Source organism: Fukomys damarensis, unplaced genomic scaffold (assembly GCF_012274545.1).
Source record: "Fukomys damarensis isolate Sample0158 unplaced genomic scaffold, DMR_v1.0_HiC HiC_scaffold_10, whole genome shotgun sequence".
Lineage (NCBI taxonomy): Eukaryota > Metazoa > Chordata > Mammalia > Rodentia > Bathyergidae > Fukomys > Fukomys damarensis.
In genome coordinates, this window is record NW_022900922.1 from 15,139,572 (window position 1) to 15,166,834 (window position 27,263).

Genomic DNA, 27,263 nt, shown 5'->3' on the forward strand with positions numbered 1-27,263 from the left:
TTTTTTTTTTTTTTTTTTGCCATTTTCTCATTTCTAAGGTATCTTTCATTAATTTATCACTGACTACAGTCCTGTCCTCTAGGTCTGACACTGTCTTCACAATGGTCGTTTCTGCTACCTATACTTTCCATCATGATTTTAGTCTCCTAGGTTTTTGTTTAGAACTTTCTGATGGATTCTCATTCTTTTCTATGCGGGGCATTCATATTTTGCACTTCTTTCTTTAGTGCCACTAGCTGTTGATTAGTGTGCTCTCTAGACTCACAGATCATCTGTTTCATTGCAATTATGTAATTAGTTATATCTTATATAAATTCACCAATCACCTTATAGAACTGTTTTACCTCCATCGGTACCCTTTCAGATCTGCTCTATAGCATATTATTTCCTCTCCCTCAATTCCCCTGTACCAATTCTGAGGAACTTGGGAGTTTTTGGAAGCATTTTGTTACCTTGTCTTTTCACGTTTTTTTTCTGTTTGCTTTTTGTGCTGGAGTTTGCAAATTCTTCGGTCCAGTGCCTTGCTCTTCAGGAGTGAGCCACAGTACTGTTTATGACCCCACCCCCCAGGAGATTCAGGTATTAGCATAAAGAGAAAACCAACTGCTGACGCACACTACATTACCTTGTCTATGGTAGTAAATTCAGTGACAACAGTGATATCAAATGTCAACGGGATACTGACAAACTCTAGGACCCAATCATGAACAGCCTTTCATCAAAACGGAGGACTCTGATTTTAGTGAAAATAATCAGGCAACCATTATACTGATCTACAGAGCACTGATATCTGTTAGATGTTGGCAGCAGTGTCAGAGCTCAAACATACACTAGACTAAATGCCTTCTTCAACACCAGACCCTTTTATGATTACAACCACTGAACCTGACCTCCCACAACAAAACAGACTCCTATGATCTTCCTGGTGTGAGCCTGGACCTCCCAGGGGATTGCAGAAGTTCCCTAATTAGCTCTAACCTTCTCCAATCTACTAAGGCTGTCTCTCACCCAGTCTCTGTTCATTCCTAAAGTAAAACTCTCCTCCTGGTTGTTGGTTTCTTCTTTGATCAACTCTTTTATCAACTGCCCTGTTGCAGAGAACCCAAGGACTGAAGGCAGGGTGCAGGGCCCTGGCAGACAGCAGTATCTTCCATTGCACTCTTTATGTCAAAGGGTATACTGATTATTCTATGCCCTTTGAATTCCCTGATTAAACTCAGAATCAAATTGTCCATTTCTGAAAAAAAAAATGTAGTTGCAATTTTGAAGGGACTGCATGTAATCCACGTATCAATTTGGAAAATATTGCTATCTTGACAACATTAAATGGCTGGGCGTGGTGGTGCATGTTCGTAATCCCAGCACTTGGGAGGCTGAAGCAGGAGAATTGCCATGAGTTTGAGGCAAGCCTGGGTTACACAGTGAGCTCAAGGACAGCCTAAATTACACAGCAAAAACCTGTCCCTAATAAACAAATAAACAAACAAATAAATAAATAAGTCTTAAAATCTTAAGATGCCTTTTCATTTAGTTTTCATTTCTTGCACAATGCTTTGCAGCTCTCGCTATGCCATTTTGCACTTTATAGGGTAAATTTATTCCTATGTATTTTCATCTTTTTTTAAACTATTGTAAATGGAATTGTCTGATTTCTTTTTCAAATCATTCACAGATAGTATACAGGAATGTACTGGGCTGGAGGGGTAGCTCAGTGTTAGAGCACCTGCCTAGCATGCATACACAACTCTTGGGGAAAAAGTGCACTGACTTTCATATGCTGAACTCTTATTTTGCAATCTTGCTAAACTTATTAGCCCTCAGATACTATCTGGGGACTCTTTCAGACTTCTTATATATAAGGGATCATGTAAAAAAAAAAAAACCACCACATATAGTTTTACTTTCTCCTTTGCAATATATCTTTTTCTTGCTTATTGTGGCCAATACCTCTATTATAATGTTAAAAAAAGTGACATTCTCATCTTATTCCTGATCCCCCGCAAAAAGCTTTCAGTCTTTCCCCAATACATATGTCAGCCTTGAGTTTAAAGATGCTCTTTATCAGATCAAGCAAATCTTCTATTGATTATGTTTATATCATAAAAGAGTGCTGAGTTTTGTCAAGATTTACCTGTCTCTTGAGATCATGGTGCTTGCTCCCTCCTAAAGCTATTAATATGGCGTATTATAATACATATTGATTTTTATGTTTACTAACCTTACTTTCCTGAAATTCTGGTCATGGGGTATAATCTTTTTTACATGTGGCTGAACTTTCTTTGCTAGAATATGTTAAGAGTTTTTGCATCTATATTTCAGAGGAATATTAGTTTTTAATTTTTTTATAGTATCCCTGGTTTGGCCTTGATATACAATATTTGTTTCATAGAATGAGTTAGGAAGTGTTCCCTTCTGCTTTTTTTAAAAGAGTTTGAGGGTTGGTATTATTTTTTCTTTAAATATTTCATAGAGGCCAAGAGTGGTGGTGTACACCTACAATCCCAGCACCCAAGAGTCTGAGACAGGAGGACTGCCCTAAGTTTGACGCTAGCCTAGGCCACATAGTAAGTTCAACGCCAGCCTGGACTATGTAGTTAGACCCTGGCTCAAAAAAAAAGAGTTAATACTGTTGTCAGGAATGGTGACACAGCACTCAGGAGGCTAAGGCAAGATGATAACCACAAGTTTGAGGCCAGTGTGGGCTACACAGTAAAATCCTGTCTCAAAATATAAAACAAAATTCAGTTTTAAGAGTGAAGTTATCCAGTCCTGAGTTTTTTCCTTCATTGCCTTTCAGATTTCCAACTTAAATCAATTTCTTACCTTTGTCACCTTTTAGGAATTTGTCCATTCACCTAGGTAAATCTGTTACAATTGTTTACAGTATTCCCAAATTCTTCCTATTGCTCTCAGGTTGGTAGTCACGTTCCCTCCTTCACTCCTGATTTTAGTAATGTGAGTCTTTTTATCAGTTTAGTCTTCTCATTCATTTTGATCACTTATCAACTTTTAGTTGCACTGATATTCTCAAATGTTTTCTATGTACTTTATATTTCTTCACGAATCTGTACTTCCTTGCTTCTCCTTGTTTTGTGGTTCACCTGGTTCTTCTTCTCCCTTTGTAAGGCTGGAGCTTACATGGCTTTGAAATTATTCTTTCTGGTGCAGGGCCTCCCATACACTATCCACATGCTCTCCCACTGAGCCACCTTCCCCGCCACCAGCGTTTTTTCTTAAATGTGGGCATTCAAAGCTACTATGTTCGATCTGAGAACTACTTTCGCTGCATCTCATAAATTGTTGTACGTTTTTTCATTCCATTCAAAGTATTCTCTACTTTATCATTCCATCTTTGACTCATTATTCAGGAATGTGTTGCTTAATTTGTTCGACTTTGAGTGAATTTTCTCAACAATTTTCTGTTATTCATGTCTAGTTTCTTTTAGCCAGAGAGCAGGTTTTGTATGATTTTATAATCTTTGAAACTTTTTATGGGAGGGGTGTGACAGGGTCTCACTATGTAGTTCAGGCTGGCCTTGACTTGTGGCAATCTTTCTGCCTCAGCCTCCCAAGTGCTGGGATTACAGGGATGTTTTTTGGCCTGATATTCTGTGGAGAATGTCCCATATGCGCCTGAGAAAAACCTATATTCTGCTGTTGGGTCGAGTATCCTATTGTATGTCTGTTAGGTCCAATTATTCTACATAGGTGCTCAAATCCTCTATTTTCTTACTGACTCAGTCTTGTTATTTAGACCATTATTGGAAGTATGGTGTCAAAGCCTCCAAATATTATTGTCGAATTTTTTTCTCCTATGAATTCCACATCAAGTATTTTGGGGTTATGTCAAGTATGTAAATACCTGTAACCTCCCACCCGCTATCCCATGCTGGGAACTCACATAAGTTAGGCAAGTGCTCTACCACTGAAATACATCCCCAGCCCCGTACCTGACACATATTTTGTTTTTGGTTTCTTGGGGTTTTGTTTTTGAGACAGGGTCTCACTATGTAGCTCATTCTGACCTCAATCTCAGTGATCATCCTGCCTCAGCCTCCTGAGATCAAGGACTATAGACATGGTCCTAAATTGTTGTTTCCAAAACAAAATTTTTTTTCTTAAAAGTTTATTTTTGTCTGATAATGGTATAGCCTACTCAGGCTCCCTTTTGGTTGTTTGCATGGAGTGGTTTTTCTAACCTTTTATTTCAATTTATTTGACTTTGAATCCAAAGTACTGTAAGTCTTTCATAGACAGTAAGGCATTTAGATCAAATTTCTAAATCCATTCTGCCAATCTCGTTTAGTTTTTTTTAATTTTTTTGAGACAGGGTCTCACTATGTACTTAAGACTGATCTGGAACTCACTATGTAGCCCAGGCTGGTCTCGAACTCTCAGTGATCCACCTGCCTCAGCCTCCCAAGTGCTGGGATTATAGGCATGCACTACCACACCCAGCTGCCAATCTCATTTAAATAGCAGTTAGGGCTATCAAGGTGGACTTTGAAAATTACTAATTTAAACACACTCAGGAAACTGCTTATGAAAGAAAGGAACAATTCGATTTTATTTCTGAATTCTGTCAGCAATCTGCCATGAGACGTAGAACCAGTTTCTTTTCATAATAAAAAATAAATAAACCTACAACAGACAAGACCATCATTTCAAACAATTTGAAGCTGAGATACCCAGAATGTTAGACTCTCCACCATCCAGTGCTACACCCGCTGTGTTAGTGTGACTCCCATGAAATGGTAGCAATGGTGCCAGCTCACCTGTAAAAGGCACACTGTTGGCCGCTTTTCTTTCTCTGATGGCCTGATTCCATTTCTCCTGTTTGCCCTTTCTTCTCGGCCAAATCAATTGGTGTGTGAAAGTGAACTCATTTTCCTTTCCAGGAACTGACTTAGAGATGGGAATGTTAGCTAGTCTGGGCCAATGAAGAATGAAGGAATGTCCTTCCTGGGAGCTTATGGAAAAGCATAAGGAAGTCTGCCTTTTTGTTAAAGTGCCTTTATGATGCCTGGAAACACAGCCACATCCTGAAATCACAAAAGGAGTCAATTTGAGGAGAGCGTCATAATGACAAAGAACAGAAAGGAAGGCTTCAGAGCTCCCGAGTTACCAGCTGGAAACCCTACCCATCTCTCGACTTACTTTAAGAAACAGATCTCCATGGCACATGTTTATAGTCCCAGCACTCAGGAGGCTGAGCCAGAAGGAAGTTCAAACCCAGCCCCGGCTACAAGATGAGTTCAAGACCAGCCTGAACTACATAGTGAAACCCATCTTAAAAAAAAAAAAAATCTCTATATAAAGGTAGTCTATTAGGTTTCCTATTTCAACCAAAAAATTTCTGTAACAGTTTTATTTTTCCTCAGTATGATTAAAACAATAAGCTTAACTTCTGTATTTTAATATTTTATTCATAAGTTATTTTAAACATGTAAAACACTACCAGCCTGAACTACATAGTGAAACCCATCTTAAAAAAAAAAAAAATCTCTATATAAAGGTAGTCTATTAGGTTTCCTATTTCAACCAAAAAATTTCTGTAACAGTTTTATTTTTCCTCAGTATGATTAAAACAATAAGCTTAACTTCTGTATTTTAATATTTTATTCATAAGTTATTTTAAACATCTGTAAAACATCAATCCCTTATTACCTTTTTAACATTATAAAACTTCAAGTGGTAGAAGAAACAAAAAATATGTAATGAGACTGATTATAATTCAGCAGTATAGTTACAGGAAAACTAAAAAACCCACCATTACCAAAAAAGCAACCAACCAACCTATCAGGCATGTCTACATTTTATTTTCCTTTAGGCAATAGTTTTTAAAAAACAACATTTTTAAAGAGTCAGCCCTTACAAACAAGAGATAATCTTTCAAAAAATAAAATCCAGTATCTGGATTCTCAGGACTCACAAAACCTACTGGAAATGTCTGGCTGTCAGCCAATCACATCACACTCAAATTGCTTCATACCACGAGTGACAATCAGTAACTAACATCAGTCGGCAAATCCTAATTCCAAGGGTTACCAAAGACTACCATTGTCTTATTGCTGAATTGTACATAATGCATGTTCTTTGGCAACTTTATCAATTAACACCATGGATAATTATAAGGGTTTGGATTAGCTTAGTGTTTCCAAATTTCATTATAATATTTAAATATAACTTCTAATAGATGCAAGAATAAGAAAGCCTCCAAACATGCCTAATACAATGACCAAAAAGATATGCTAGAAAAAAGTTACTACTGAAAGCTTTTCAGTTGTATGTACAAATATACAATTTAACTCAACTTTATCAATTAGAAATATTATACTGTTAGCTCTAATTCCCATCAGATTATCTGTGATAAAAGGACAAAACATAAACAGTGAAACTAACACCAGGGTATATGTCAATTTTTCTGGAAGGTTGTTTCATATAAATTCAAAGTGGCCTAAAATTAGCCAGAATTTTATATGAATCCTTACTATAATATTTCAAAATTTACACTTCAAAATATTAATTTTAACTGCTCCATGGATTAAACCTATTTTGAAAGCTAAGCAAATAACTAAGAAATTTAAATAGGAAGTTCAAGCCCAGAGTCTGAGAAATCTTTTCTATATATAAGAAAATCACCAACTTCAATGGCTTTATCACTCTAAAACTCACACAAAGTAAATTAAAATAGATACGGCAGAAAGTACAATCGGAAGCATGTTCACACAACTCAATAAATGATAAAGGTTAGCTAGCAAAAATTCAAATGAGCCTATATGCAAACAGTTGTAAGCAAATTTTCATGAATAAAAAAGTATTCCTTTGGATCATTTTATATACAGCTTGTTTACAATTTAAAACAAGTACAACTGAAAACATTTCTACGTAAAAGCCACAACAAAATCAAATGAAACACTAAGTAATAGACTTAAAAACTGGTCTCTCTCAGGAATTCATAAGAGAATAGCTGAGTGATACTATTCTAAGAAATGCCCTCTTCCTGATCAATCATTTCTGTTTTAACTGAAAACACATCTGCCAGCATATGTTTTGGAATCTCTGAACCTCGGACTTTCAGAGCATAACAAGCATTCTCCACTTTAGCCAGGCTCTGTTTCAAGGTATACAGCTTCTTAGAAACCTCATAAGGCCCTGTGTTGCCAATGAATGAGAACCCATCATAAACCTGGCGTAAAAACTGGCTTACTTCAAAGGGGGTGTCAATGTCCCCGTTCCCCACACTGTTAATACACATCCGCATCAATTCTCCAGTTAAATCGGCCACTCCCAGGAGGTAATCAACAGGTGTGACTTTCAGGCTCCACGTGACCAGCTGCTTATCCTGTGCATCAGAGGAGGGCTGGTATAAAACAAAAGAAAACATACTGAGAAAGTGAATACAGTAGGTAAACACTATGATAAAGTATAAAATCAAGAGCAGGTCAGTAAATTCTGCTCAACATAAAACAATGTATTTCACTTTTAAATCCTCTGAGATGCTGTAAGAGGAATTGGTTCATGTCCTGGATTGGGAGATGAAGCAGATGTCTTTAGATATTTTTTAATACTACCGTAATAAAAATTGTTTCCAACCTACGTGACATATTAACAACATTCTTAAATAAGACCTAATGACTGCTGCATGATAATTGCTATTTACATGAAAACTCTAAAGCCCCCAAGTTTGTGATCCATTTGTCTTCGTAAGCCATTTAGTCCCTCTCCAGCCTCTCTTCCTTCTCTACTCAGCACTGACCAACACAATTTATTGCTTTCTGTACTACATCCTCAATTCCCTAAAAGTCCTCCATTCACTACTGTTGCCACCCTGCAAAAACAGAATCTTGCCCTGTGTGGTGGCGCACATCTGTAACCCCAGCACTCTGGAGTCTGAGGCAAGAAGATCACCTGAGTTCAAGGCTAGCCTGGACTACACAGAGTTCGAACCCAGCCTAGAACATATAGGCAAGATCCTGTCTCAAAATGCAACAGCAACAACAAGAAAACCAGAATTTTCAATGAATACTAAAATTAACTCATTAGTCCTTTATTTAGGTGACTGAGTAGAACTAAGTTAAAAAAATAATCACAACTATGTGGCATTTGTACTGATGCAAATTATTCATGAGTCCTTTTAGTTAGTCTTTAGTGGTTTTCTTTACAACCTCTTCAAACACTATTCTAAAACATCACCATTCTCAATTCCAAACCCGTGCAGTGTCAGACATTCTTGCCTAATTTCTTGGACCCCATCGTTTGCCAGACCATCTCACACATTCTCTCAACTGTATTTAACCCTACCCAAAAGAACCGTATTTATAACACAACTGTCTTTACCTTCTATCATCCAGTCCTATATCATGAGTTGGCCCTCTTCTTGTTTAAGGCTAACTCTTCCAAATGACCTTGACCCATCTCCCACCTCTTCTACGACCTTCCTTCATCAGGTATATGCCTTTGGGCAAATTATCTCATCTCTCTAAACCAGTTTCCTCAACTATAAAATAGGACATTAGGACCTGCCTCCAGGCTTTATTTATGGATTAAACGAGATAGCATTTGCCAAATTCTTGGCATGATGCCCAACACAAGTAAACGCTCAATAAATGTTAGCTATTGTCTATATCACATAACTCTTTTTTTTTTTTTTTTTTTTTTTTTGGTACCAGGGATCGAACTTGTGTCCTTGCGCTTGCAAGGCAGGAGGCAACACCACTGAGCTAAATCCCTGGCCTTTATATCATATAACTCTTATGTCTCCACATTAATTTCTCTCTTCTCCCTGAGTTCCTTTTAGTAGAGGAGATACTTGAATTGTTATTATAAGCCATGAGACTTAGCTAAGTGAAGCTACCATCAGACCTGAGGATACATTAGGCAGCCAAAACTGCAAAGGTATACAAGTTAGAATTGTGTAATATATTTGAAGATCTGAGGAGCTATTTCCTCGGTTTTTTTTTTTTGGTACCAGAGATGGAACTCGGGTCCTTGCACTTGCAGGGCAGGCGGCAGAAGCATGGAGCCAAATCCCCGGCAGGAGGTATTTCTTTTAAGTGAAGGGTAAAATATGGAGTTATAAAGGTGGAGACTGGGAAAACAAAGCAGAATGTCATACACAATAAGGAATTTGGCCGGGCTTGATGGCACATGCCTGTACTCCCAGCACTTGGGAGGCTGAGGCAGGAGGATCACTGTGAGTTTGAAACCAGCCTGGGCTACATAGTGAGCTCCAGGTCAATCTCAACTACACAGTGAGAACCTGTCTCAAAACAAACAAACAAACAAAACAAACAAATAAACAAACACAATAAGGAATTTGAACTTACTGGTAATGCAGAGTTTAAGTAAGGAAATGTAACTGAATTTTGGCAGTATTAAAATCACTCTGGTTGCTGTGCATCCAATACATGAATCTTGACATTGCTTGGACTCTTCAGAGCCATTTGGCCCAGTGCCCTCATCAAGTGCATAGGAAATGAGGTCCAAAAGCCAGCACAGGTTAAGATAGCTGCTAAAAAGCAACAATGGGTGGGTATCCAAAGCCTGCTCTCCAATCATTCTGATACTTTAAAAATTGTAATATAAAAGTACCTGCTATGTTTTGTTTTCTATTAATTATCAGAGAATTGGCATTTTTTCAGAAGAGGCAGATTGTGATTGACTGTGGGTTAGGAGAGGTACATCTCATGGGCCATTTATAAAAACAAACTTCTTCAACTAAGCAAGTATTAACATTCTTTGTTACACCTGAAAGAGTTCCACTGCTACAAGTTTTTAAAGAAGGAAACATGTGAAAAAAATTAACAAATTTCAACTGATAAACTGTCAAAGAAATGTTATCTAAGTTATTAGTAAAAGAGCCAGGTCCTGCCTCAAAAACACAAGGTTCCAAGTTTGATCCCCAGTACCAGAAAATAAAAACAAACAAAAAAATAAAAGAGCCAGGTATGATGGTGCACACCTGTAATCCTAGCACTTGAGAAACTGAGGCAGGAGGACCACCGCAGGTTTGAGGCCAGCCCAGGCTGCCTGAACTACATAGTGAGGCCCTGTCTTGAAAAAAATCAGAAAGGTGGGGAGGGGGGGAAGGAAGGAAGGAAGGGAGGGAGGAAGGGAGGGAAGAAGGGAGGGAAGAAGAGAGGGAGGGAGGGAGGGGAAGGAAGGAAGGAGGGAAGGAAGGAAGAAAGGAAATTAATTTACTTACATTACAGTTTCTCAAGGTGGACAGTGAAGTTTTTAAGGGTAAGATATCATGACAAATTCATGGTTTAGCCAAAAATACTTAGACAAAGTAAGTACACCAAAACATTTAACAATTATTAAATCCCTGTAGTGGGTACACAGGCATTCATTGTGCTTCTTTAGTTTTCTGTATGCTTAAAATTTTCCATAATCAAAAATGTTCAGTTAAATTTAATGGTTTTGACAATAGTCTCCATGGGCATGTCAGAGTAAACAAAGTGTCTTATTCCCCCTATCAGAAATATTAAGGAATTTTACTTCTCAGAATGAATTTTCTCCTTAATAAACTTCACATAATTTGAAAACTTGACAAAATACATGACTTCTTTAAAGTAAGTTATATCTACCACGCTAAATTAGTGTCATTTTATAATACGCTAACATTCTAGTTGATATTAAAGATACTCCTATTCCTGCAGCTTCTCGCACCTTCTGCATACCTATTCCAACTCTGAGTGGCACTAAATACCATTCAAACAACAGGTGGTGGTACACGCCTGTGATGCAAGCCCTCAGAAGGCTAAGGCAGAGAATCACAAGTTCAAGGCCAGCTACACAGTGAATTCAAGGTTGCATTGAGACTCTGTCTCAATAACCAACAATAATAGTAGAAAAAATAGATAAAGAAAAAATATATTAATTTTATCTTGAAGTGTACTGTATCTTACAAGGTATCAAACATTCAGAAATGACATGGGCATGGTGGCACACTCCTGTAATCCCAGTGGTCTGGGAGCCCGAAGCAGGAGGACTATTACATTCAAGTCCAGCCTGACCAACTCAGTAAGTACCTGTCTCAAAACAATACACACAAAAAAAGGGTGGGGAAGGGGCTGGGGATGTAGCACAGTACCCTGGATTCAATCCCCAGTGCTTGAAAAACAAAAACAAAAACAAAGAATCATTGTCCCCACCCTGTTGTCTGAATGTTATTACCTTGAAATCCAAAAGGAAAAAAAATAGTGCTGGGGATTTAGCTCAGTAGTGCTGTTGCCTGCCTCGCAAGCACAAGGTCCCGAGTTTGATCCCCAGTACAAAAACAAAAAACAAAAAAGGGAAAAATTTTTATCTAAAAGTGAAATTGCAAAAGTTCTTTTTTCAAAGTTTCTCTTTTCATAATTCAGAAGAGCTATGTAAATTTCAGAGACAAGCATTATGATTTGATTAAGTGATTAAGAGCTTTTGCTATGGAAGATACACTCTGCAATAACTATCCAGGGCACTTAGGTGTCAAATGTATACACTGCCAAACTGTAAACGGCTGAGTCAAATTCTCTCAAATACCCTTGTGAGGTGGGCCCCTACTGCAAAGGATCCTTCTAGCATACTCTGAGAAGCACCAGCAGGGTGGAAAAGGCCACAGGTTCCGACTAAAATACCCAGTTTCAAACTTTGGCTCTGCATACAGTCATATGGCTTTTGGTTAGTTATTCTCTGAAAGCCTACTTTTCTCTCTGTAAAGCAGAACAGTGATTATCTCACAAGGTTAATGAAAGAAAACAATAGCGCTTATAATGCTTTAGGTAAAAGAACACCGGCATACTTCTAGTTCTCTTTTTCTACAACTAACTAAAAGATTATAAAAGACCTCCTGGTTAAGAATCTGAAACTCCATGTTAGAAAGAACATTCCCAACACAATAGTCTTAATACTTTAAGGCAGTAAACTTCCTACAATCATTATGCTATTATATAAATTACATAATAAATGTGAAATATGATTTTAAATTCTCACAGTCTTGTTTTCTTTTCCACTGTCTTCTGTTGTAAATATCAACTGTTTATTAATTTCATCCATACTGATTAATGACCGTGTTTTGATGAAGTGTTGAAAAGAGACAGCTTCCACATATTCCTGCAGTCCTGAAAACAAAGCAAAGAAAAATACTAAGAATGAGCACTAAATCCATAAGACTATCATAATAAACATCTTCAAACTGATCACCGTCTCAGCCACAGGGTCTGATGGAAGCCCACTCCCTCCGTCTGACCGTGTGAGTCAGTCAGTGTTCACGCCTGACTGCCCACTCTGCTCACTGCTGAGTCCCTGCGCCCGATGTGTGCCTTGTCACGGACAGGCAAAGAATCATGACTGCATGAGGGACATCTTTTTTAAAAAAAAATCTATGTAGCAATTAATACAAAGCACAACAGTTGACACGGTTTCAATCCAGGAAGCTGAAAGGTTCTGGAGGTAGATGGAGGTGATGACTGTACAATGCAAATGTACTTAATGCTAAAGAACCTACACTTAAATAGTTAAAATGAAACATTATATATATTACTAATTTTTTATATTATTCAGAAGCACACTGTTGCAGAGGCAAATGACATTCTTGTTTGGTTCCTGTATAATTTAATTTCATTAAAATGGATTTTAAAAAATATTCCAGCCAGGTGTGGTGGTACAGGCCTATAATTCCAGCACTTGGGAGGCTGAGGCAGGAGGATCATCACAAGTTCAAAGCCAGCCTGTGCTAGACAGTGAGTTCAAGACTACCCTGGACTACATAACAATACCCTGTCTCAAGAAACTTGGAACAAAGACAACAGTGTCTACTACTTTGGTTTTCGTAACTGAGGTCCAAACTTAGAAGTTGGTTGTCACAGTTGCTTTCAGTAACTCAAATTTAAAATATATTCACTGCTGGGCATGTTGGCACACACCTGTAATCCCAGCACTCCTGAGCCTCAGGCGGGAGGATCACCATGAGCTCCATACCAAGCCTGGGCTGTATGTGAGCTCAAGGTCAGCCTGACCTACACAGTTAAAAAAAAAAAAAAAAAAAAAAAAAAAAAAAAAAAAAAAAAAAAAAAACAATTTTCCACGCTTTGATTTGACTCATGCAGATAAAAACAACATTGTACAAGTAATGAATTTTGGACTTTTTTAACTTGATAGAGGAGTGATATTTTACCATCTGCTCTATAATTATCATCTTTGCTAAATAACATCCATTTAGAAATTTGGAGTAGCAGGGCCGGGGATTTAGCTCAGTGGTTCTGCCACCTGCCTTGCAAGTGCAAGGTCCTGAGTTCAATCCCCATTACCAAAAAAAGAAATTTGGAGTAGTTTTTAAAGTACTAGTTTACTTTTTGAATGAATCAGTATTTTTTTTATTCCTCTCTTTCTCCCACTGATGAACTTTGACATTTATATTAAACCAAGGTCCTTGGGATGCTATCCTTACATATCAGAGAGGACCCAGGAAAACTGGAGTTTTAGTCTTGTATTGAACAGTATTAAACTTAGATAGATGTCTTTCACCACACTTGTCTTTGTAAGTAAGACAGTGCAATAGAGCAAGCAGTATTTGTTCCCAATAAAATCAATTATGCCACTCTGCATAGAAAGCAGATATTGTTAGAATCTTTTAGATTTTTTTTTTTCCTAAGTACCGGGGATCAAACTTAAGACCTTGCACTTGCCAGGTGGCACCATTGAGCTACATACTGAGCTACATACCTGGCTACTTTTGATTTTTCAAATTATCACAAAAGTTCATTTTTTTTCTTTTTTTTGGGGGGGGGTATCGGATCAAACTCGGGACCTTTCGCTTGTAAGGCAGGCAGTAGAACCACTGAGCGAAATTCCCACCCCTCCCAGTTTTTTTTATTACGGTAACATAAACATAAAATTTACCTTAACTAATTCTGTTTTTGAGACAGGGTCTCACTATGTCATTCAGGCTGGATCTGCGTTTACTACATAGCCCAGGCTGGACTTGAACTTGCAGCGATCCTCCTACCTCAGACCTAAGTGCTGGGATTACAGGCGTGTGCACCATGCCTGGCTTATCTTGACTATTTTTTTAAAAAATATAGTTCACTAGTTATAATTCATTCATAATTTTATACAGTCATCATCATCAACCATCTCCAAAAATGTTTTCATGTTGCAAAACTGAAATTCTGTATCTTATATTAAACAATAGCTCCCAATGTTTTCCTCCCTTAGCTGCTAGCAACCACTATTCTTGCTGTCTCTATGATTTCAATTACACTATGAAGGTCATATTGTGGGAATCACATAGTATTTACTCGTTTGTGGCTAGATTACTTAATTTAGCATAATATCTTCAAACTTCGTCCATGTTACAGTATATATCAGAGTTTCCTTCCGTTTAAAGGCCAGTTAAATATTCCATTGTATATATGGACCGCATTTTGTTTATCAATTCAACAGATGGATACTAGCTCCCTTCCACCTTTTGGCTCTTGTGAATAATGCTGCTATGAATATCAATATACAAATAACTATTCAAGTCCTTGCTGTTAATTACTTGGAGTTTTCATCCAGGAACCTCAAATAAAACTTTAAAAAAATAACTAAGTCTTGAATGTTAAGTATATGTAAAATAATGTATATGCATCTTATGCTCATTATAACTTTGTATGTCTATGTTACTGTCCTTAACGAATACATAAATTGAGAAATTGAGGCTCAAAAAAATTAGGACATTCACCCAGGTCACACAGTAAACAGTGAGAAAAAATTTTCTTTCTTTCTTTCTTTTTTTTTTTTTTTTTGTTTGTTTGTTTGTTTTGTTACTGGGGGAAAATTTTTTCCACAATTCAAAAATGTGCATCCTTCCCATTTATCTTACCTGCTTCTTTACATTCAATTCTAAATAAGACATACCTACATTTTTTTCAACCTTTTTGTCTCTAAATTCCCAGTACTTTTCTCCAATCTTTAACATTATTCTCTAGTCTCTTAAAACAGTTTCATGATTTCATGCTCTTCTGTGCCTATGAGGCTTTCTCTCAGATCTCTTTTTTCCTATAAAGTTTCAATGTTCTGATACACAAAAAGGCAGCACCCAATTTTATTCCTACTATATAAAATGTGCACTGTAGGTAAAAGTTCCAGCTGGCTCTCCATTATAATGAAACATCACAAATTCTGCATCCCTGAACACTGAGAGCAAGGACAACACCTTGATGACTTGGCTCCTTGCCCCAACCCAAAAGACAGCACTACTCTGTAGAAAAGATGCAGAGGTTTAATACACTGCTTCTAACAACCTCTCATTATTCCTATACACGAGTTTCATAAAATTTTAAGTCCCAATAAAACACTTTAAATTTTGGCATTCAAATATTCAAAAGTATCTAGTTGAGTCCAGAAAGAAATATTTGTACAAGATCAGAGTTTAAACCAGGCATCATTAGCACACACCTATAATCCCAGCTCTAAGGGACGCTGAGACAGGCAGATCAAATTCAAGCCCAGCCTTAGCCACTCAGCAAGTTGGTGAGACCCTGTCTCAAAATTAACAGGGCTGGGGATGTAACTCTGTGCAACAACCCTGGGTTCAATGCATAGTACTGTACCCCACCCCTTACCCGGTCAAAAAAGAATTAAAGTCAAAATGATGATGGTCAGAATTAGAGGTCCTGGTTCATTTATAGGAAAAAATATTATAGAGAGAAAGTGCCCTCAGATTTATCTGTGGTGTCAGTAACTATTAAATGTGGTGGCTATCAGATAATAAGTTTCCAAGTATATCATATGTAGGTTGTTCTCAGGTTGTGTTTGATAAGAGTTATTCTGGAGATGAATGAGGTGGTCGATTCTGCTCCACAGAAAGCAGGTTTCAGGCTGTATCACTCAGAGTGCTCAAGGACATGTGGCCCAAAACACTGAAAAGCATTTTGGTCACATGTAGGTAAAAGGATGTTTAAACAAGCTACGTTTCAACTTGATAAAGAGGACATCCGTTATTTCAATGTATAATCCCCAAGGTGAAAATTTTCAACCTACTGCCATATTCCACCAAACAATGCCTTCTCCTCTGCTGTCATCTTGGAAGAAATTCAATGAGAATTATTTACAGAATCAGCTTCCATAAGAGAGAAGTCTGTCAGTCGCTTTTATGTAATTTTTTATTTTTCTCCCTGTTCTCCTATAGAACACATTTGGAGAAACCCAATTAAAGGCTTCTATTTTTACTTATTCTTCTAATACTTAAGCACTATACATCCAGTTCTATTGTTCATCAAAAAAGCATATTTAAAGGTGAACAGGTAAGACGGAGGTTTCACTATAAACTCAAATCTCACGTCTCAGCCTTCTTTACATGCTTTTAATGTGTTTTTAGGAAACTCGTATCACATAACTCAGTGGTATATACATACCCTAGAGAAGTGAAAACACATGTAATGTGATAAAAACGTGATAAATGTTTAGACTTTTTGGTTGCTGTTAAGTTTGCTACAGTAAAAGATGTTGGCATTAACCCCCCTCAATATATTCCTCCTTGCTTTGAACACATTTATTACATTGTTCTTGCCACTTTCTGAATCAGTTCTGGAAGTTCTCTTTCATAGCATGGCTGCCTAAGGGTCCTGAATCAATTCAAATGTTTACCATTCAAAAAAAAAACAATGTTTACCACTCATAGTCATTTTGACCTTGGGGAAGAGCAGAAAATGTAGTGTCTGATCCTGTGAATAAGACGGATGACTACACACCCACAATGTTTTATAAACCTACTTTTCCATTAAATCTCACTTGCCAGCAGCATTTAGTGTGTTTTCTATCACACCTCATAAATACACGAAAGACACCCAGAACTGCTTCAGAAAGTGGCAAGAAGGATGGGATGAGTGTGTTCAAAGCAAGAGGGGTGGTATTTTGAGGGGAATTAGCGTCAATGTGTCTTTTACTGCACAGATTTTTAAAATGTAAACATTCACTATATGTTTTGATCAAAGACTTACACACGAATGTTAGTATTAGTATTATTCACAATAACCAAAGAGTGGGAGAAACTCCAATGTCCATCAATAATGAATGATTTAACAAAATGTAGTTTACCTACACAGCAAACTATGATTTAGCACAAAAGGAATGAAGTACAGTGGACCCCTGAGTTACAACTGGCCTGGCATATGAACAACTTGGGTTACAACTGGAATTATAGTTTCAATTTATGAACAGTCTTGAGTTATGACCCGAACGCCAACTGCTAGTGCTTCCAGATGGTCTCAGTTGCAGATTTAATCCTTAAAGAGTTCTGGAAGGAACATTACATCTTTTCCTGTGTGGGGTTAATTGAGAAATCCAATGTCTCTCTAAGGATCTCAGTAGATCTGCCTGTTTACAGCAGAGAGACTTTGAAGGCTGTGTATAGCAGTCTGAGCCTTCATTGACCAATTTGAGTTACAACCAGTTCTCAGGTACAAATTGAGTTCATAAGTCAAGGGTCCACTGTACCTACCAATGCTACAATACCAACGAGCCTTGAGAATGTACTAAGTTAGGGCCAGGAATGTAGCTTAGTGGCATCTGCCTGGCAAGCACAAGTCCCTGAGTTCAATCTTTGGTACAAAAAAAAAAAAAAAAAAAAAAAAGAGAGAGAGAGAGAATATGCTAAGTCAAAGAAGCTAGACACAAAAGGCTATATATACAATTCTATTTTATGAGATATGTAGAAGAGACAGAAAGTGAATTAGTGCCTACTAAGGGCTTAGTACACTATGACTTATTTCATTAAGTATATTACTGTTTATTCCAATAGGCATGATAAATTATGAGTTTATGAGTTTGATCTGGTGTAATATGCCAAAAGTGATTAAGAAGTCTCATGCTTAGCAAATGCCAGACCTCAGCTCAAGAGAGTAACATTTCAGAAAAGCAGTAAGAATGTTCAGAGATGAAGAGAAAAAGTGAACTAAAGTATCATCACAGACTCACACAATTGAAGTAATGCATATCAGATATTCAGCTAGGAAAAAAGTCCACAAACTGAATTTGTGTAACACAGAAAATACCAAAAGAGATTTTCTCATGGTCAGGGTAGTTATTATGGAAGTTTGCAGCATGAAATATGCTTTTATTAATTTATATTCAAGTGGTCAAGAGCCAGGTATGGTGGTGCAGACCTGTCATGCCAGTGCTTAGCAGGCTGAGATAGGAGGATTGCCCTGAGTCTGAGGTCACTTGGACTACACAGTGAGTTCAAGATCAGTCTGATTAAATAATAAGATCTTGTCTCAAAAAACAAAAACACAATAAAATGATTATGCAAAAATGCTTACTGAAGCATCTCATGTTTAAATGCAACTTTAAACTGTGTCTGAATATGGTGGAGCATGCCTGTTAATTCCAGCACTTGGGAGGTTGAGGCAGAAGCATTACCCCAATTCTGAGGCCAGCCTGGGCTATACATAGTGAGTTCAAGGCCAGCCTGGATTACACAGCGAAACTCTTGTCTCAATCAATCCATCAATAAAAAATAAACTGTACCTATTTTACTTTGATGTATAGGTAGAATTAAAGAAGTACGAGTCTTTAAATAGACATAGGATCTGAGCTCTTCAAGAAAAAGCTTTGGAGGGCCAGGGATTTAGGTCAGTGGTTCCTCCACCTGCCTTGTAGACCCGAGTTCAATCCCTGGTACCAAAAAAAAAGTAAGAACAAAAAAAAAAACAAAAAGCTTTGGAGAAAGAAGGTAGATTCTAGCTACCAGAAAGGAAGAGTGCTCCAGCAGAAGAAAGCTTATCAGAGGTAAAACAAACCAGAGTCCAATTTCAATACCATCACAAATCTCATTTACAGAATGAGGTAGTGAGACTTGCAGTCATCTAATTACACTTTCATTTTTAAAATTACTTACAGAATGCTTTTGAAAAAAACAAAAATCCTTTCAGAGAAAATTAAAATCCGTCAATAAGCACATACCTGGATTTTCCACTAGACCAAAAGAAAATAAAGTTACATTACTGGGCAGAGAAAAGTTACTCATCAAACATATTTGTTTTCTTTGGCACACACAGAAAGCATGTCTTCCATCCTTCCTTGACGATGGGTGTGGTTGTGTGACTGACCAGTAAAATGGGGACAGAAGTGATCTATGCCACTTCCATGGCTGCCCACTAAAACCTTCAGGCCCACCCTCCGCACTTCCATGATGCCCTGGCTGATTTCGGGGACCAGATATTGGTAACAGCAGAGCACAGGCGAGTATGGTCCAGAATGAGTAGGTGGGCAGAGCACAAATGACCTCTACCACAAAACCTCCACCCTGAGAAAGAAGGAGGCGAATCACTGAGGTGTCACGGTTTACTCCTTCAAGTCCATGCATAGCTGCACCTGAACTGCTGACAGCTCTGGCATTTCTTAAACAGATACATTCATTCTTTAGCTACGTCTTTCTGCTTACTAAATTCCTCCTACTGTATTATTTCAAAGACTTAAAGGATTTATGTCCTAGTTCATTATTCTAGTGAGCCTTCTCAATTCTGCTAATATAGAGAATCTATAACAAATTTCTCTGTACTAATAATACAACAAACTTGAGAACTTTGGTACAGCAAAATACATTATTTTTTGATATAATATTGATCCTAATTCTATTAGTATGTCTAAGTAACAACCCTGGAAACATTTTCTTTAGGGGGTTAAGTAAAATAGTAAAATAAAACTTGTAGAAGCAAGTCATCAGATAAAAATAATTCTGTTCTTCATTATTTCATGAGTGCACAGCAAGCAGCCGGGTTCATAAACAACAAAAATAAGCTCTCTGGGCTCAGTGGTTCTGCCACCTGCCTCACAAGCACAAGTCCCAAGTTAGATGGCCAGTATCATAAATAAAATAAAATAAGCTCTCTGTGCAGACTTGTATCATCTTCATTCCAGTAAGGGAGAAAAAATAAAGAAATACATAAGATGATGACATAGTATGTTAGAAGTTGTTAAGTGCTATAAAAAAAGAACAATAATGTGCACTGAGTTTATAAAGAAACCCTTAATATTTGGGATAAGCAAGATAAAGCCTTTAACAGGGGTTACATTCTACAGCCAGTCATAAGTAAATTGAATTTATGTATATGGGGAGAAACCAACACCACCACTTGGTAGCTTATAACCTTAAATATAACCTGTGAATCTCAATTTCCTAACTTATGAAGTGGCAAAATCAACCTAGGGGTACTGCAAGAATTAAAAGAAGTCATGAAAAGCTGAGCACGGTAGCACATGCTGCAATCCTAGCACTTGGGAGGCTGAGGCAAGAGGATGCTGTGAGTTTGAGGCCAGCCTAGACTATATAGCAAGAACTCTATCTCAGAAAAAAGCCATGAATATAAAGAATGGTGGCTTTAAAAATATTTCTAACAGCCAGGCATAGTAGTCCTGCCTATAACCGCAGCAATCAAGAGGTTTAGGCAGGACTATAAACTCAAGACAAGCCTGGGCTACATAGAAAGACATTGTCTCAAAAACAAAAACAAACAAAAAAAAAATTACCACACTGAGCACACTCGTGCATGCCTATAATCCCAGCTACTTGAAAAGATTGAGTCAGGAAGATTACTTGAGCCCCAGAAAAGCAAGGCCAGGCTGAGGAACATAGTGAGATTCTGTCTCTAAAAAAAAAAAAAAGTTTAACTCCTAAACATTCATTTAATCCATCATTCACAATCCTGGATAAAATAAGTAAGCATTATTTAGGGTCTAAACATTTAGCACTTGGCATCAAAATGTCTAAAAAATGTATACTGTTGGTTGGATGTGGTAGCACACGCCTGTACTCGAAGGACTTGGGAGTCTGAGACAGAAGTATTGCCATGAATTCAAGGCCAGTCTGTGCTACAACAATGAGTTCAAGGCCAGCCCAGATTATACAGTGAGACCTTGTCTCAAAATTTTTAATTAATTAATTAAAAATAGAAGATGGCAATTCTGATTACCAGTGATAATATGAGCAAAAAACAAAAAACGTTTTTTTCCCTTTAATGGAAAGCATTCCCTTGCTTCACCTGTTAATTTCTCCTTTTGTGGAGAAGGGAAAATATAACAGGGCATAAAGTTTTTTTAAGTGACTAATTTCAAGCAACTGATTATTCATTCCCTTGCTCATCCCTTGGGACAGTCTGTAACCTAATCTGATAAGCAATGTATAGAAAACAGACCTAAGGTTTTGTTGTCATTCAATACAGGACAGTAAAGTTCAGTTCACACAAGTCTCCTTTGGGGAAATGCTCTGCATGCCATTTGCACTATTCTTAACAAGCACAGAACTCCTTTAGTTCAATGCCAAAACTGTTTTACCTTCAAGTCAAAAGAATAAGTATTTGGAGTTACACCAAAATAAGCACTTAACAATTACAAACAGCAGGCTATTCATAAGCATCCTATTGTTAATGCTACTCTAATTATAAATAGCTTTATTTTATCAAATAAAATATCTATCCGTAAATTTTTAAGTCCCAGATGCTTCTTCATTTGACTGCTTTACTTCTTAACCTTAAGGAAAAAACATCTATTGCTTCAATTCAAAGAACTTCATTTTAAAGATGTTCTTAGTAAAGTGAAATATAGGCAATTCTTAATTTTATAAGTTATCCTCAAAGAAAACTCACAAACCACAAGGGCCTAAAACACTCTGGTGCTTCTAATTCTCAGTAACAAGCTGAGGTAGGAGCCTGCAGGGAAAACAAACCACGTCACTCACAATCCGTATCTAAATTCCTTCTAAGAGTACACTTGCCTTTCTGCTGTGAGAAACTACAATCTACAATCCCAATCTGTATAGCTGCTGGTTTCTATTTTTTTAATGTGATTTAAGTAGATATAAATAAAGAAAATATTAAAAAGCATTTTTCTATGAAAAAGTAAAAATTTCATAACAAAATAATACAAGAATAACAATAGTTAATACACTGTGTATCGTAATTTTAAAGGGAAGCCAGGCATGGTGGCACACACCTGTAATCCCAGCACTTGGTAGGCTGAGGCAAGAGTATCATTGTGAGTTCAATAGACCAGGATGGTCATTTCAAGGCCAGCCTGAACTACATAGCAAGATCCTCTCAAGAAAACCAAAAATCTTACAAGAAAGAAAACTTAACAATGTTACTGTTATGGTTTGGGTCTAGCTGTCCCCCTAAAGCCCATGGGTAGCTTTTTCAGAGGTGGCCGAATCTAGAGTGTATGATGCTGGGATTAAGGGTATGTGATAACTAAACTAGTATAATGATTGGATTGGAAGGTCCTGATCTGGATAAGATAAAAGGGCAGAAAGACACTGCTAAGGTTCCTTGTTACTTTTGCTACCTTGTGGCTGCCATTTCTCAGCAATGCCTCTATGCTGAGCCACCCTATTATGGACTGAAACCTCTACAAACTGTGAGCCAAATAAACCCTTCCCTCCTTTAACTTTGAGTGTCAGGTATTTTGTCTCATCTATGAGAAAAGTAACTAAGACAGTCACTCAGAATACAAGTCATAGGTAAAAAAGACTCTCTCTTAACAAAGAAATAAATAAAAGCATAAAACCTTCCTTCAATGAACTAAGAGAAACTAGTATGAGACAAATTAGCATAGATATTAAATTTTTTTAAACAGAATAATTTAGAGAATTTAGACTTCTCTTTACTTCCTATTTCTCTCTTCTATTCTAAGACATATATATATATGTGTGTGTGTATAATTCTTTTAGTTTCTCATATAAGAGAAACTGTCATATTTAAGCTTGAGTCTAACTTATTTCACTTGACATTATATTCTCAAGTTGCATCTATTTGCCTACATATACCTCAAGTTCTTCCTTCTTTTCTTTTCTTCCCTTTCCCCTTTTCCCCCTTTCCTTCTTTTTTTGAGACAAGATCTCCCTAGGTAGTTCAGGCTGGCCTTGAAGTCACTATGTAACCCAAGATGGCCTCAAACTCATGATAATCCTCCTGCTCCAGCCTCCTGAGTGCTGGTTTTATATGTGTGAGCCACCACACCTGGCAAGTTTATCTTTCTTTATGGCAAAGTAGTACCCCACTGTATATATTTAACACACATTCTTTACCCATTCTTACGTTGTTAGACATATAATGCTATTTCCAAGACCTAGATATTACAAATTATGCTGCTACAAACATGTATCCTTATAATATAATGACTTTTAGTTTTGTTGTTTTTGTTTTTGAGACAGGGTGCAGGCTGGCCTTGAACTTGTGGCGCGATCCTCCTGCCTCCTCCCAAGTGCTGGGGTTACAGGTACATACCACCATACTCAGCTACTTTAACTCTTTGGAAGATTCCTAGAAGAGGGACAGCTGATCAAATGGAATTTCTATTTTTAGTTTTTTGAGCAATCTCAACACTGATTTCCCTGGTAGTTATACTAGTTTATATTCCCATTGCCAATGTAAAAAGAGTTCTTTCTTCCCCACATCCTTGCCAGCATTTGTTATTATTAGATTTTCTGATGATAGCCACTCTTTCTGGGGTAAGATGATACAGGAGATATCCCCGCCCAGTACTAAAGGGCTATGGCACATGCTTGGTGCCTTCCCTAATTCGGGTATACTATACTGTTTTTTATCAGGAGTCACACTGAAGCCCTGCGTGACTCAAACAGGCATGTCAGCTAGCAGAGTTTGGGGCTAGTATTGTTCCTTTGCTAATGGCTGTCACCAAGGTCTAAGTTCTGGTCTGTGAAGTGACAGGGCCCTGCTGAATTATGTGCAGCCGAGGTCAGCGTGACCCCAATTAAAATCCTGTCCCCTGAATTATTGCTTCACACTAACCTTGTGGTTCGCCTGCTAATTGTACCTGGTCCCAGTAACAGTTTCTTCTATCCTAGCAAGATAAGGAGTGCCTACTCCCTGGCAGCCCTGGCTGGTGCATCATGGCAGATATTCAGCAGTAACTCACTAGATGACTTCAAAGCTCCCTAGCTCCTGATTTCTTCTCAAGACTGCATTCAATAATGGATATGCTTGGGGGCTTCTCTCATGTTTGCTCTTGTGTGCTATTTTTTAATAAACCTGACAATAATAAATTATTACAACGGGACTATGACAACAGAACAGCCAGAGATACCACCTCAGTTACAATAATGCACCCCATTCTTTAACAAATAATGCTGGTACCTTCTATTACCAATACTGAAAGACATTTCAGCATTTCCAAAAAGCAAGTGCTATTTTAAGAATTTAGACTAAAATTGAACATATATAAGGAGTACTGAGCATTTCCATTCTTTCTGCAAGTCTTAGGGAGGGTGTATCTGAATTATATCGTGAACTCAGGTTGTCCATGAATTAGGGTTAAAAAACAAAACAAAACAAAACCAAGAGCCACTTGTAATTCCAGCACCCGGGAGCCTAAGTGTATTAGCTACTTTTCTCTTGTTGCTGAGACAAAATACCTGACACTCAAAGTTGGAGGGGAAGGGGTTTATTTGGTTTACAGTTTGTGGAGGTTGCAGACCATAATTGGCTCACTCCAAGGCAGGGATAACAAACAGGCACAGCAGAGCAGAAACGTGGCACACTCAAGGCAGCAAAGGATAACAAGAGAGTTCAGAGTTTAACAGCAGCTTCCTGCCCCTTTTATCTTATTCAGACTACTGGGACTAGGGCGGTGCCACACTAATCACTCCATGTAGTAGCTTAGTAATCACACGCCCTTAACCACAGCATCACACATTCCAGATTCAACTACTTCTGAAAAAGAAGCATGAGGCTTTGGGGGGACAGCTAAACATGAACCATAACAATGAGGTAAGAGGATTGATGTAAGTTCAAGGCCAGCCTGACCTACACAGTGAGTTCAAGGCCGGCCCGAATACTTAGTGAGTCTCTGTCTCTAAAATTAAAAAAATAAATCAAGAGGGAAGAACCAAGAATTTTGCATCTGAAAACTGTGATAACCAAGATCCAGCACTCCCTAAACCTTTTTAAATATATACAACCCAATACCAACAGCTATAGAGTTACACTACAAGCTGTTTGAGTTCATCTGGCTAGGTGAGACCTTCTCTTTCATGAACCTAGGAAAATGGAAACTTAAAGCCATCAGTTAGATTTCCCTATAGTTAGAAAGGTAAACACACTATACAAACTCATGAAGAAAGTTCAATCTGTTAGGCTTGTGTTCTCAATTACTTTGTTAAAATCAAGCAAGCCAGAGATGTAGGTCAGTGGCAGAGTGCCTGCCTGGTATATGCGAGGTCCTGAGTTCAATCCCTAGTACCAAAAAATAAAAAAATAAAATCAAGCAATAACTATATATGTTGTTAGAAAAATAAAGCCAAATGAATGCTATGAATTACTTTTACATTACCTAAAAGTCCCAGTTTTTTTTTAAAGGTAATTGTATTTCACCAGATACCAATTAGAACTCATGCCACTCAAATATGTCATGTAGCACATTATTTCTTAAAAATACACTCAGTGAACCTAGACTTACCTGTGGTAATGGCTCGATGGAACTGATGCATGTCTTCTCCTGACAGCTCTTGGGCCACCTGTAATATTTTTTGTCTGACGGCATCCAATTTAATTTCTGATTCAGTCAATATTTCTTCCATGTCAGGTGTACTATAATCAAGATATTGGGAACTTTTAGAACTTCAGGCAGACGCTTTGACAATAAAAAACTGAAATAATTTATCAATATAGGACTAACTAAGTACCTGCATTTGGATAGTTCTAACTTATCTCTACAGTTGTATTTCATTAGTAGAATATAAAAACATGGAAATGCTACATCATACTGTTAAGTGAAAAAAAGAACACAAAAGTTGCACGTATAGAGTGATCACAATTAAAGTATGACATCTCTAGATATCTATTTCTTTCTTTTTTTCTTTTTTTCTTTTTTTTTTTGGTACTGGGATCGGCAGGCGGCAGAACCACTGAGCTAAATCCCCGGCCCTCTAGGTATCTATTTGAGTCAGGATAGAGTAACATGGAATAGATTTATCCTCCCACTTTAAACAACTAGACAGATAAAATAAGTAGACAAAATAACAGTTTCAGATCCTGGATTAAGGTAGCATGAACACTGAGGAGAGAGGGAAGTACACATCCTATGACTGTTCCATCTTATGGCTTGGCATTCCCAGGTGAAGGTGTGAGGACAGGAAACAGGTGAACCCTGAAGTTGGCCTGAGTTCAAAAGGATGGCTTGGGAGTGAGCAAGACTGCTAAATCTGCAAGGCAGAGTAACAGTGGGGAGAAAACTACAGAAAAAGCACGTCAGAGTTCTACACAAGAGACTGCCTCCAGTCTTCGGCTAAACATGATCTATGGAGCAGGAATGTGAGTAAACAGGTTCGAAAAAGGGCTGGGGCTGTAGCTCAGTGGTGCTGCCTGCCACCTGCCTCGCAGGCACAAGGTCCTGAGTTTGATCCCCAGAACCAAAAAAAATGAAACAGACTAGAAAAAGATCCCACCCCAAGCAGGAAGGAAGAGCAATTCCTGCAGCTCACAGAACCACAAAGAGCTAACTCATCACTAGCAGAACTGTACTATAAAACACACTGAAGAAAGTTCTTTAGGCAAAAGTGAGATAATTCCCAGGTCGGGGATTTAGCTCAGTGGTTCTGCTGCCTGCCTTGCAATCTGAAGGTCCAGAGTTCAATCCCTGGTACCAAAAAAAAAAAAAAAAGTGAAATAATTCCAGATGGAAATATTGATCTATACACAAAAGATAAGCAATATCATCAGAAACTATAACTACATGGATATATGTCTGGCTTTTTTTTTTTTTCCGGTACCCAGGGATGGAACTTAGGTCTTTGCGCTTACGAGGCAACCACAGTGCCACTGAGCTACATCCCTGCCTCCGTGTTTTGTTTTTTGTCGGGTTTTTTTTTAAGTGGTACTGGGGATTAAACACAGGACTCTAGCACTAAGCCATAGCCCTAGCCTTTTTATTTATTGGTCTCACTACATAGCTCAAGCTGGCCTCAAACTTGCTGTGAGCCTCCTGCCTCAGCCTCCCAAGTGCTAGGATTACAGGCGTGTGCCACCATGCCAAACCCCATTTTTATTTTTATTTTGAGACAGGGTCTTACTAAACTACTAAGTTGCTGAGGCTGGGTTCAAACTCGTGATTGTCCTGCCTCAGACTCCCATAGTGCTAGGATTAAAGGTCTGTACTGCGGCCTGCATCCTAAGTGCAAGGTCCCGAGTTTGAGCCCCAGTACCAAAGGGGGGAAAAAAAAGGTCTGTGCCACCACACCCAGTTTGTTTGTTTGTTTCTTTCTTTCTTTTTTTTTTTTTTTT

The 27,263-nt window shown here is 37.8% G+C and overlaps 1 protein-coding gene across 5 annotated transcripts in view; it reads right to left on the reverse strand.

Annotated features, from left to right (window-relative positions):
- Tsnax (translin associated factor X) overlaps positions 1-27,263 on the reverse strand; it is a 59,432-nt gene that overhangs the window by 16,083 nt on the left and 16,086 nt on the right. For 2 of the 5 annotated variants that reach the window (XM_010621946.2, XM_010621947.2), the window contains exons 4-6: positions 25,441-25,571; positions 11,980-12,107; positions 6,066-7,363 (exon numbers count right to left, since the gene is read on the reverse strand). In XM_010621946.2, the coding sequence (XP_010620248.1) occupies positions 6,986-7,363; positions 11,980-12,107; positions 25,441-25,571 (637 nt within the window). In that variant the 3' untranslated portion in view covers positions 6,066-6,985. Of the gene's footprint in view, positions 1-462; positions 548-4,664; positions 5,043-6,065; positions 7,364-11,979; positions 12,108-25,440; positions 25,572-27,263 lie in introns of those variants that run through there. The other 3 variants (XR_779775.3, XR_779776.3, XM_010621948.2) reach the window with 3 other exon arrangements.